Genomic DNA, 12,708 nt, shown 5'->3' on the forward strand with positions numbered 1-12,708 from the left:
GAAACATACATCGTGTCTGTTGTTATTGGGTTGGCGACAAGACAACTGGCAACGAGGGTGGGATGGTGCAGTCAGCCACCCACAGGACCCCAAGAAGAAGCGTCCCTGTCCCAAGCAGCGCGAAGAGAGAAGACGCTGTCAAGCCACGTGTGGCTGAAGTAAGTCCGCCGCCCAGAACGAGGCCAGCGGTTATTGCCCCTGCTCTGCGACCCGTCAGTCGCGTAGAGCCCCGAGGGAGAACACGCCACTGAGCGCTGGGGATTTCAAAGCAGTGCGCTGTTTCACGCCAAAACCGCGACTCACCCCCAAGGCGTACAAATCGGCACGCGGCCCAAGAACAGAAGTCGGGTGCCCATCCCGACTCCATCGACTGCTCCGGTGACCAGGGAGCGTTGGAGGTGCCACCCGGGACTCGAGGAAGCGTCCCGAAGAAAGAGTGCTGCTTCGCGCCAAGAAAGAAGCCGGAAAATGGAAAGGCTCACCCCCGATGCGTGAGGAATGGCGCGCGGGTGACGGAGCGTAATCGAGAGCTCGCCTCGACCCTACCTGATCGCTCCTCTGCAACAGAACGCAGGAGGAAGCGAAGAAACGCTGCTGCCTGCGAGCGATCGACAGCTGGTGAGTGGCAGCTGAATCCCTGTGAGCCTGTTGAGGGAGCATGATCGAACCTCGTAGGAGAGAATAGCTGCCAGGGGGCGGCCATCTTTGAGTCAGGCGGCCGAGAGGGACACCCCTGTGAAACCTATGGGCGGCCATAGTGGAGTCAGGCACCAGCAGACATAAGCATGAAAGAATAAATAAACACAAGTCAAGACAAAGAGGAGTGAACAAATAAGCACTTGTCAATGCATGAAGAAAGTGACAAACAAACACTGATCACTGTAAATGTGAGTGAACAAGCATGAGTAAAGGCAAACAACTTTGATTACAAGTTGACCGTGACTAACCAGCCAAAGCACCGGCGAGCCAGAAACGACAGCCCGAGCAGAGCCCGAGAAAGGGGTGAGAGGCACGTGACATCACAATGGTGACCCCAAATGTATCCCCACAGCGAAATGAAGTAAAGCCCATCATTGCTGGAGCGTCACATCTGCGGGCTCCGGAACCTTTAACACTGACCACTGGAGGAAGCATGGGCCCCAAGTGGCAAGAATGGCTTGAAGATTTCGAAGACTACATTGAGGGGTCTAAAGTAACCGTTGACAAAGAAAAATGTATTGCCCTCCGCAACTTAGCAGGTCGAGAAATAAGCAAGATAATTAAAGACCTCCCATCTGCAGACGCTGGAACTTATGACAAGGTACGTGAGGCATTGAATAAAAAATTCCTTAATAAAAGAAATGTGGACTATGAACGTCATGCGTTTCATCAAGCACGCCAAGGAAAGGAAGAAGCGATGAGTGCGTTCATCACCCGACTGCGGCGACTATCAAGACACTGTGAATTCGATAACTTCTCAACCGATGCCGCCATAAAGTCACAAATCATTGATGGATGTCACTCGGAAACCCTCAGGAGGCGGCTGCTGAGGAAACCTCATGAATTAGACGACATTGAAGAAATGACTCGTGTCTATGATCAAGCTGAGGAACATGCCACCAACATTGAGAGGGGACACAATGTGAGTCATAAACAAGTGCGTCGCGTCCAAGCCAAAGGCAGCAGCCGAAGGACCTCGAAAGAAAAACGATGGCGACCCAGACCGTCATCTCGTCAAAGACGGCCAGAGTACAGGAGGCGAGAACCAGAGCGGAGAGAAAGGAGACCAGAAAGGACAAAAAGATGCTACAGGTGTGGATATGACTATCCTCATGTGGACACCTGTCCTGCCATGGGTCGGCGATGTAGGAAATGTGGGCGAACAAACCACTTCGAAGCGATGTGTGGGGACTACCACAAGGAGAGACGAAGCGACACAATGAGGTCATCCCGCTCCGACACCGGAAAACATCACATTAGGGCTGTCCAAGGAAAGGCTGCATTGTCCTCCGGCTCATCACACTCCAGCCGAGAGTCACGCAGATCCCGATGGGAGCGCAGATCACCGTCCCGGGACTCCAGATCATCGTCTAGAGACTCTGAATATACAGTGGAATATGTAAACATGATCGCAGATCCTGACCAACTCAAGAAATATCCACGCTGGGATATAAAAGTAGGGAACCATGACACTAAATTTGTATTGGACAGCGGAGCCTCGCTGAACTATATCCCAGTCACAGAATACGAGAGAATGAATCCTAAGCCCACATTGACCTTTGCACCGGTCCGAGTTTTCACTTGGATGTCCAAGAAGCCACTCTTTTGCTTGGGAAAATTCCCGACTACCCTCACACACGACACCATCTCCATACCAGCAGTCATACATGTCATCAAGGGCCCGGAAGCCCACTGCTTACTCAGCTTACCAACGGCTGAGCGTCTTCGCCTCGTTGAAATCCTGTTCAAAGTCAGTGATGACCAAGACATTGTCACCAAGTTCCCCAGGCTGTTTCAAGGACTAGGGAAGATGAAGGGATGTCAAATACATCTGCACATCAATGAACAGGTCAGGCCTGTGGCACAGCACCCTCGCCGTGTACCATTTCATCTCCAGAAAGCTGTTGAAGATGAACTTCAAGATCTCCTGTCTGCAGACATCATTGAACGGACGGATGGTCCAACCCTGTGGGTATCGCCAGTGGTCATCGTACCAAAGAAAGGCACCACAAGCAAGGTGAGACTGTGCGTTGACATGTGCCTACCTAACACGGCGATAGAAAGGGAGCGTCACCCTGGGCCACATCTAAGTGACATGATTTCTGCGTTGAACGAAATCACTGTGGCGCTAGTTACCACCTACGGCAACCCCCGATCCAAAATGCCCCCGAGGATTGAGAGATGGGGCCTGAGACTGCAGGAATATACCTTCACTATTGTCCACAAACCCGGGAAGGCAGAGAACCCGGCTGACTACATGTCACAACACCCTCATGCATCGTCGGACTCCAACCCATCCATTGCCGAGGAGTACATCCATTTCGTGGCTGATCAAGCATTGCCACCGGCCATTCCCATGGAAGTCATTCGAGAGGTCACCGCGCAAGATGTCGTCTTGCAGAAAGTACTTCGTAGGATTCAAACCAACCGGTGGAGACACAATCCTCAAGAAGATGACAACGATCTGGCTGTCAAGCAGGAGATGCAGTCATTCCGACACGTCTGCGACGAACTGTCTGTTACTGCAGATGGAGTAATATTGTGAGGACAACGGATCGTGGTTCCTAGCCAACTACGGCAAGGCGTCATCAACCTTGCCCATGATGGCCACAGAGGAGTAGTTGCAACAAAACGAGCCCTCCGAGAACGTGTGTGGTTTCCTCTCCTCGACCAAATGGTAGAGTCTACTCTGAAAGACTGTCATTTATGCCAGCTAACCAACAAAGGCGATCCAACAGCTCCGTTACAAATGACCACCCTGCCCAGTGGAGTATGGCAAGAACTGGCCATGGATTTCTACGGACCACTCCAATCCGGGAAATACGTGGTAGCCATAATTGATGAGTACTCGCGATTTCCCATTGCACAATTCGTGTCATCCACAAGTGCGTCCAGCACTCTCAAAGTGCTAGATGAAGTGTTCGCAACATGGGGTGTTCCCAGAGAGGTGAAAACGGACAATGGACCCCCATTCAATGGACATGAGTTCAGTGCCTTTGCAAAGCACCTGGATTTCACTCACAGAAAGATTACGCCCCTCTGGCCACAAGCGAACGGCACCATAGAAAGATTTATGGCCACTCTCAAAAAGACATTCCAACAAGCCACTACTGAAAAGAAAGATTTGCAAGTGGCCCAGAATGAGGTCCTCCGAGCTTATAGGACAACCCCTCATTCAACCACTGGAAAGTACCCTGCAACACTGATGTTGGGGCGCCCCATGAGAAATCGCATCCCGACCTGGGAAAGGGGCTCTACGGGCAGTGTCGCCACTCCGCAGTCATCAAGAGATAATGGCGACTGATAGATGCAACAAGGACAAAATGAAATCATATGCCGATGCCAAAAGGAGAGCGAGATCACCATCCTTGCATGAAGGAGACTACGTTATTGTCAAACAAGACCAGCAACGAAAGACTGATTGTCGGTTCCGAGATGAACCTCGGCTGGTTAACCACCAGAAGGGCACCATGCTGACTGCTGAATCTGATCAAAGACGAGTTACCAGGAATGTATCACATTTCAAGAAATGTCCTCAGGACTTGACAGGACCCCTGTTGAATGTGAATGAACTGCTTACTCCTGAAGAGCCTGACCAAGTTAACCAAGGGAGTAGGGGTCAGCTAAGTGTACCCCTGATCGATGATATCACTGGAGGCACGTCTCTGCGACCCCGCCGAGATATCCAGAGACCGAAGAGACTCATTGAAGAAATATGAGTAGTTCGCTGTTTTGCTATTTTTGTTAAGAAAGGGGGAGATGTTATGTAGTCAGCTGTTGTAGGAAGGTGGCTACCTGACTATGGTTACCCCAGATTTTTTGCCTGTGTTACGCTGGTTTTCGACTTAGTTGGCCTGGTTCCCTGCTAATCAGGGCCCCAGGCTATCTGCTCTCTCTGTAAAATGGATTCCATGTACCCTAGGTGCATAACTAAATTGGCTTGGGTCACCTTATCAGCCCCTGTACAGTGCACTATAGGTGCCCAGGGCAGAGGTGCCATCCAAGGCCTACCAGGGGCTGCAGCATATCTTTTGCCACCCCTGGCTGGCTATCCAAAATTGACACAACTGGCTGATCACTCAGCTGGGGCAAGGTGGTGTAATCGCCTGTTGCTTAGATATAGTATACCTATATCTAAACCTATATCTGGACACATGTAAACCTGTGAGCCACTCCTATGGCAGGCCTTAACAATCCTGGAGGCAGAGTGCGTGGTTTTATGTGAGATGGGACTCTAGCATGAGCTGAGCCTGTCTGCAGCTGTCGGGACCAATTACCTTAGCTGTTCTGGGATAATGCCAAACCATATACTAGAAGGTGCATTATAATCCTCGCGGTTATATGTCATCTTTGGTTTGGCTTTATCAAAACATGTCATGTAAGGTGTCATACGATTTGGAATACTATCCCCTCGACAGTCCTGTCGACGGGGATAGCATTCCACCCCTCTAGAGGGGGACGGCAAGTTACTTTACTAAAACGCGGTTGATTTTTAAAAGAGCCTCAGATCCACAAAATGGATGCTTCTGCCACAGACACGAGTCTGACCCCCTGAAGCTGACCGAAACTCAGCCAAGGGGGCCTGGACAAAGGATTTCCTGTCGCAGGGCGGTGTGACACCACCCCAGACAGGAGATAGTGGATTGTAGCAGGGAGGTTTGAAAGAAACCAGACACTGCCTGGGGAGCACAAGGCTGCCCCTTGCATAATCCGGCCAAACCGGTTCTGGGGCACACCAGCCCCAGTCCCAGCGCGGCCTGGATCAAAGGAAAGGGGTGTATCCAGCCCCTTCCTGGGTCCCACCCATAGGAGGGGACCTAGCAGGTAATCCAGCCCCCTAGATTGGTATAAGAATGGGAGCAGTGCCAAAGCACTCAGATTATCCTGACGAAACATTTGAAATGAAACTCTGGACCCTTCAACATCCTACTCAACGTAGAAGACTGAAGAATCTCCCTTGTGGTCAAGGAGTGACCACCCTGTGCAAACAGGTACCATCCAGCACCTCAAACCCTGCTTTGTTGCAGTTCCCGCCGGAACTCGAGCAACAGAGATCAACAAGATCAAGCTTGCCTGCCTTCCTACAGCCTGATCCACAGTCCCTGCAGAGCTGAGACCCGTGGAGGCGACAAGAAGCGTGGGGCACGCCATCTTGAAAAGACCACGAGATGCTGACCGTGCAGCCCACAAGTGACCCTCGAAGCTGTACACCAGGGTCTGAAAAGCCCTAACCCTGAGCCACTCTTGCACCGAAGCTCACCCCTCCACACTCGACGAGTGCTGCGTGGGGCCCTTCTGCTCTCTTTGGCTCAACGCGTTGGCCCGGTCACTTGCCAGCTGGCTTGTGGCCCCTGTGCCAGCGAAAACCTAAATACAACTTGCGATCCTGGTTGCTCCAGACTTGCACCAGCTCCTCTGAAAAGGAGCCCCCGCTCTGACCCTCCTGGTCCGAGTGAAAAGCGATTTCCCAATCCAGCGTGGATTGCTTTTGCCAAGTGTTGTTGACTCCGATCTTGAAGCCGACAGCACCGACGGTGAGAACCTGCGTGGGACAGCTCGTGACCCACTCCTGGACGTCTCAGATGCCCCAGAACCCACGTGGCAGCGGAGAGAAGTTCCTCGACAACCACCTGATTGCGCCCGACATTGCCTGGTTCCATCCTGGTTCCACCCTGGTCACTGCTGAGTGACCCAGACTCTGTCCCCTCTGCTTTCAGGTACTTTTCTACTCTGATCCACCCTTGGATCACACCGGACACTTCTCCTTCACATCGCCTGCAGCATCTTCAGCTTCAAGCACCAAGAACCTGCGTGTCAAAAGCCAACGCCACTTCGACCCTATGCACCCGCTTCCTGTGGGTGAGGTAACATTGCAACGCCGGTGTTCCTACACTAGTACACACCTCTAGGGCCTGTGTCTAAAGTTTTGTCCTTCTAGGTTCAGCGGAAGTATCCTTAAACTCTATTTGTGTAACTTTAACGCACCATTGACATTGCATTGGTGCAAGCCGCGCTTTAAGCGCTGCACCCGAATCCCGCTGGCTTTTCCCGACTTCAGCATTGCTAGTCCCGACTGCTCCCAGTGATTCCCTAGGCCCTAGGCCTAACCATTGTTCGATTGGTGTCTCTTATACCACTTTTTTAATATATGGTTTGAGTGGCCACCCGCCCTCATCCATAATTGTGCAACTTTGTATGTTATACTGTGCTTTTGATTTAACGCTTGTGCCCCTTTGCTCATAAAGAGTACTGGGGATTATTTTAGAAATAAACACATATATTTTTATAATATATACTTGTGTGGTGTCCTTTCATTTGATATTACAGGACTGTGATTGGTAAAACAGCTCGCTTTACAGCTGCGCAGCAAGTAATGCCAGTAGCACCGTTTAGGCCTCCTACAGCTGCGCAGCAAGTAGTGCCAGCTGCATCGTTTAGGCCTTTTTTACAGCTGCGCAGCAAGTAGTGCCAGCTGCACCATTTAGGCATTTTACAGAAGCGCAGCAAGTAGTGCCAGCTGCACCGTTTAGGCCTCCTACAGCTGCGCAGCAAGTAGTGCCAGCTGCATCGTTTAGGCCTTTTTTACAGCTGCGCAGCAAGTAGTGCCAGCTGCACCGTTTAGGCATTATACAGTTGCGCAGCAAGTAGTGCCAGCTGCATCGCTTAGGCCCTTTTTACAGCTGCGCAGCAAGTAGTGCCAGCTGCATCGTCTAGGCCTTTTACAGCTACGCAGCAAGTAGTGCCAGCTGCACCGTTGCTCTGTGATGGGTCCCTACTATTTGCAATTATTTCCCTTGTAACTTTTATCTAGTGCTAGGTGGCACCTCATACTCCTAGATGTTATGTTATGTTAAAGAAATTTGTAGGGCGCAGCTAACACCGTTAGGTTTCTTGGCGCCAGAAAGAAGAGAGCAGATGAAGAAGCAACAGAGGGCGTTTTATTGGTAGGATTCGGTGAAAAGAAAAGTTTTGAGAGAAGATCTAAATTTGGGGTACAAAGTGGACAGTCTGAGGGGCAGAGGGAGAGAATTCCAAAGAGTGGGGGCCAGATAGGAGAACTTAAGCCCACCGTGTTTCTTCCTCTTGTATCTGGGAATGGATAAGAGGGCCAGTTGGGAAGACCGGAGAGTGCGAGGGGGAACATAGGGTTGGAGGAGGGTAGAAATGAAGTGAGGGCCCTGACCGGCAAGGGCCTTGAAAATGGTGCAGCCCAGCTTGAACCTGCAGCGGGCGGCCACCGGGAGCCAATGGAGGCTCTTCAGAAGGGGACGAACATGCTGATCTCTTGGGAGAGAGTGTGTCAGGCGGGCAGCCTGATTCTGAATGAGCTGGAGCCGCCTAAGCTGGTAGGCTGGAATGCCAACGTAAAGTGCGTTGGCATAATCAAGCCTCGATATTACTAACGCTAGCAAAGCTAGGGTAAGGGCCTCGAAAGTAAGTAGCCGGGAGATTTTCCTAATTTTCCTCAGTTGGAAATGGCTGGAGGAGACTACCGCGCTGATCTGGGGCGTCATAGAAAGGTCGTTGCTGATGACGACTCCCAGACTTTTGGCACAGTTGGCGGGGCGAGGTGGGCTGCCGAGGCTGACCGGCCAGAAGGAGGAGTCCCAGGTGTTGGAAGGGCCACCGACAAGAACCAGCTCGGTCTTGTCGGGGTTGAGCTTCAGATGGTTTGAGCTCATCCAATTGCTGATAAAGCAGAGGGTGTTTTGGAAGGTAGAAATAGAGTCAGCAGAGGAGTCGATGTTAAAAATAAGTTGTATGTCATCAGCGTAGTTGAACGCTGTGACATTGAACTGCCGGAGGGCACGGATAAGTGGGGAGAGATACAAGTTAAAAAGGAGGGGGGACAGGGAAGAACCCTGCGGGACACCGCAGGTAAGTTTGACCTGGGAAGCAGAGAACTGGGATAGTCTGACAGCTTGATGGCGTTGAGTCAGAAAGGAGCGGACCCAGTCCAGGGCGGTATCCTGGATGCCAGCCTCCCTGACACGGTCGACCAAAATATCATGGTCGACCGTGTCAAAGGCGGCCGACAGATCCAGGAGAACCAGGGCCTGACAGATGTTTCCGTCCGCTCCCCTGCGCAGTTCCTCCATAACAGAAAGAATGACGGCTTCTGTTGAGTGCGCGGGTCTAAATCCAGCCTGCTGGGGGTCCAAGACACCGGAGTCTTCCACAAAGGAACTGAGAATCTGAGTGACGTGCGATTCTAGAACTTTGCTAAGGAAGGGGAGAAGGGAGATTGGGCGATAGTTGCTCATGATTGAGGGGTCTGCCGAGGGTTTCTTCAAAATGGCGACCACCTCAGCCTGTTTAAAGGGACCAGGAACCTCCCCCCTGGTCAACGAGTTGTTCAAAAGAGCGAGGGGGGGGTCCGGGCAAGAGGTGAAGGCTTCTCGGAGGACCGGGGGAGGGCAACAATCGCTGGGAGAGCCAGAGGAGACTTTATGTAGGAGTGACAAAAAGTTTTCCTTTGAGATGAGAGGGATGTGAGTGAGCGTGTGGGTGTGAGAGTGACTAGGAACACAAAAAAATGTGGGAGCCGGTGGAGAAGTGGAAATGCTGGTTTTAATTTTGATAATTTTCTCGACAAAAAATTGGTTAAGGGAGTCGCACAGGGATTGGGAAGGGAGGGGGGCTAGGGCAACTCTTTCCGGGTTAGATAGTTCGTCCACTATGGAAAAGATATCTTTAGATTTGTTGGAGGAGTTCATAATTTTGCTAGAAAAGTAGCAGGATTTGGCCGCAGTGATTGATTTCTTGTACTCCTTGAGCCGAAGTGAAAAAAGCTCTTTAGATGCAGGAGAATAATCTCCTGGATGAAGATGAAGGGCCCAACAAATTCCCACCTCACTTCCCTGACGGCACATTAACTCGGTTATCTCACCATAAAAGTTTGGATTATGCGCCCCCTTTTTGCCCTTTTATTTCTCCTCAACACCGCTTTCCCAATAACACCCCTCTCATCCCTCCCCCACCCTTCTTCGCCTCATCCTCCCAACATGGCCACCTCTAGAGTTAAGTCTGGAGCCAATTGCTACAAAATCATTTATCCTCCCGACCAGTATAAAGCTACAATAAAACGACTGAAGCATAACACTATTGAACGTATCCCCGGACTCCCTTTTGGTTGATCAATTTTACAATGGTTGTCTTGGGAGGCTCAAAAACGATTTCATTTTCTTCACTCGCGACACCCCCTCTTGGTCCAACCGTTTTTACAATTCCCTCAACGTCACCTCCTTCTCCTCTATCCCTTATGGGAAACAACTAAAAATTTCCCCTTCTGAGTGCTTCAATGGCTACCTCACTATCTCACTCTATAACAACGGTACTGTCATGATCCAAGGCAAAGACACCTGCCTCTCGAGCTTTGACCACCTCTTCCCCTCCTTACTCCCCTCCTCTGCAACCGGGTTTCCCCCTGTCTCTCCTTCCAGCTCCACCCATTACTCCCTCTCTCCTCCGCCGACCCCACCCCACTCCAATCGGCTGCACTCTCGAGAAGCACAGATCGGCCCTCTTCCCTCCCCGCCCCAACTTACCTCATCTCCTATTCCTCCCCCTCACAGTATGTCCCCTCACACATTACCTCAACCTTACCACTAGCTAATACGCTCCTCGTCCCATCTGCACTATCACGATACTCCAATCTCTTCTCCTCCCCCATACTTCTCCCTATCACCCCCCTTCTTAGTCCACCTCTCCTCCAACCCTCTCCCCCAATTAACTTTCCCTATGCTCCCCTTATCCCTCCTTCCATCCCTCCTCTCCACCCCTTCATCCCCTCGCCATTCATCCCATTTTCGCCACATTTTCACTGCATCTCTCTCCTCCCTCCTACTCCTCCAGTACTGCTGCACTACCCCCTTTCCCCTCCTAGTAACCCCTTCCATCTCCCTCCCTCGGGCCCAGCAGGACCACTTCCCTTCCTCAACTTCCCTTTCTCTCAACCCCCCTCACTCTGCCAGTTGACCGTTCCCTCACTGCCACCTCTCCTAACTGACAGGACCTCCACAACCACTGCACCTCGTTTCCTCCCAAACCTTCTACATTCCCATGACGCCACTCAGGCCTCCCCCCTCCTACCTCCCTACCGCCATGTTCCGCACCTTTCTCCCTCTAAATTTGTCCTTAACTCCTCTCCCTCTTGCAACACCAACAATGAAAACTCTCCCTTAACGCCCAATTCACTTACTCCACCTGTAAACCCCACACCCCAACTTACCTCCTGTCCCCCACCTCTCCCCAACTTACCTCCTGTCCCCCCACCTCTCCCTGCCTTCCACCACCAATTCCACCCCCCCTTGTCTCAATCGAGCCACCCAACCTTCCGTGCTCTGCCTCATTCTCACTGGAAAATACGCTAGGCTCTCTGATCACCTCCATCTCCCAGCTTACAGCTGCCATTTCACTTTTATGCTCTAAGATCTCCACCCATCCATGCACCTCTACTCCCTCCCAAATTCCCATGAGATGCACCTCGCCCCTTCAACCCAATACAGCCAAGCTCAACCTCTCGTCTGCAAACGTCGTTAACTCACACAAGCCCTTGAACGCCAACCTTCTTCAACAGACATACCCTAGCAACCCCACTATCTACACTATTCCGACCATCACATCTGTCAGAACAAAGCATCCACCTAAACCTTCCTGAGCACCCTCACATAAGTACAATATCCCGATCACCCTTCAGAGCCCAAGTGCCCCCGTCACCAAAACAGTCTTGACAGAGCTGCGCTGCATGCTTCACAACTGCAAATCTGCAGTAAAACACAAACTTGAAATCTCCGATACCATCACCCTTCACAAAATTGACATGCTCTTCCTCACAGAGACCTGGTTCAAAGATACCTCTCACTCTATGTTTGATCTCCTATTACCCACAGGTTATTCCATATTTAGGAATGACAGAACTAACAACACGGGGGAAGGTGTTGCAGTCATCTTTAGAAACGCCCTCCAACTTAAGGCTTCTCCAATCAGTTCCTCCCTCACCTTTGAATGCCTTTCTCTTGAGCTTCAATTGAAACACCGTTCACCGCTCAGATTCCATATCATTTACCGCCCGCCTCGTAGTGGCCCTTCGTTTATAGAAGATCTCACTGACTTCATCAGCGACCAATACACACAAAGTGACAACCAGACCTTCGTGGGTGACTTCAATCTCCACTGGGGCGTACCGCAAGACTCCTCTGCGAACTCTCTGGCCACCTTCATCTCTACAAACGATCTTATCCAACACTGCATTGAACCAACCCACTCTAAGGGCGCAATCCTGGACCTTGTTATTTCTAAAGCAGGCATGCTTTCTACCACTACCCCAATCCATGTAGATTGGTCTGACCACCACCTCATCCCATTCTCTCTTCAACTCTCACACTCTATAACTCTTGGCCAACCCAAGAGGGCCATCTCCTGGTTCCGGGATGCCAAAAATATTGATGTCGGTCCCCTCTGTGAATCAGCTTTGCTATCACTTCCAAGGCTAGACCCGAACATAGCTGTTGATGATCTCACCTCCCAATGCCTCACAGTTCTTGCAGCTGAAATTAATAACGTCGCTCCACTCAAAAGCAAAAGGATAAGGCCCACTCTCTCAGCACCTTGGTTCAACAAATCCCTTTATGAGGAAAGGAAGCAGCTAAGATTCCTGGAGAAGCAATGGAGGCAAGTGCCCTCCACAGACAATTTAGCCATGCTTCGCACAGCAAGATCCAAGTACCACAAGCATATCTTCCTTGAGAAAGCGGCGCACTTCAAAACCCTCCTTGACTCCGCCAAAAATAGACCCAAAAAACTATTCGATCTCATCAAGATTCCGAGCTGCTCTCCCCCATCCTCCGAGGGAGAGGATTTTACTAAGAGAGCAGCGGATTTCGCTATTTTCTTCGATGAAAAAGTGAAATCACTTGTGGATCAGGTCGCTCATCCTACACCTCCAGAGGAGCACAAATCCTTAGCCATTTGGCAGAGCTTTGACCCCATATCTGAAGATGCCCTTCT

General features: G+C 51.0%; 1 protein-coding gene across 1 annotated transcript; it reads left to right on the forward strand.

Moving 5' to 3' along the window:
* The first annotated feature begins 1,024 nt into the window (after positions 1 to 1,024).
* On the forward strand, positions 1,025 to 3,244 carry LOC147751071 (uncharacterized). Its single transcript, XM_086932349.1, has one exon. The coding sequence runs from the start codon at positions 1,025 to 1,027 to the stop codon at positions 3,242 to 3,244; it is 2,220 nt and encodes a 739-aa protein (XP_086788475.1).
* Positions 3,245 to 12,708: the final 9,464 nt, after the last annotated feature.

This window comes from Lissotriton vulgaris, chromosome 1_1 (assembly GCF_964263255.1).
Source record: "Lissotriton vulgaris chromosome 1_1, aLisVul1.2, whole genome shotgun sequence".
Classification (NCBI taxonomy): Eukaryota; Metazoa; Chordata; class Amphibia; order Caudata; family Salamandridae; genus Lissotriton; species Lissotriton vulgaris.

Bases quoted from the DNA above. Each gene is read 5' to 3' on its own strand.
- LOC147751071 (XM_086932349.1), top strand. From the start codon at position 1,025: ATGGTGACCCCAAATGTATCCCCACAGCGAAATGAAGTAAAGCCCATC.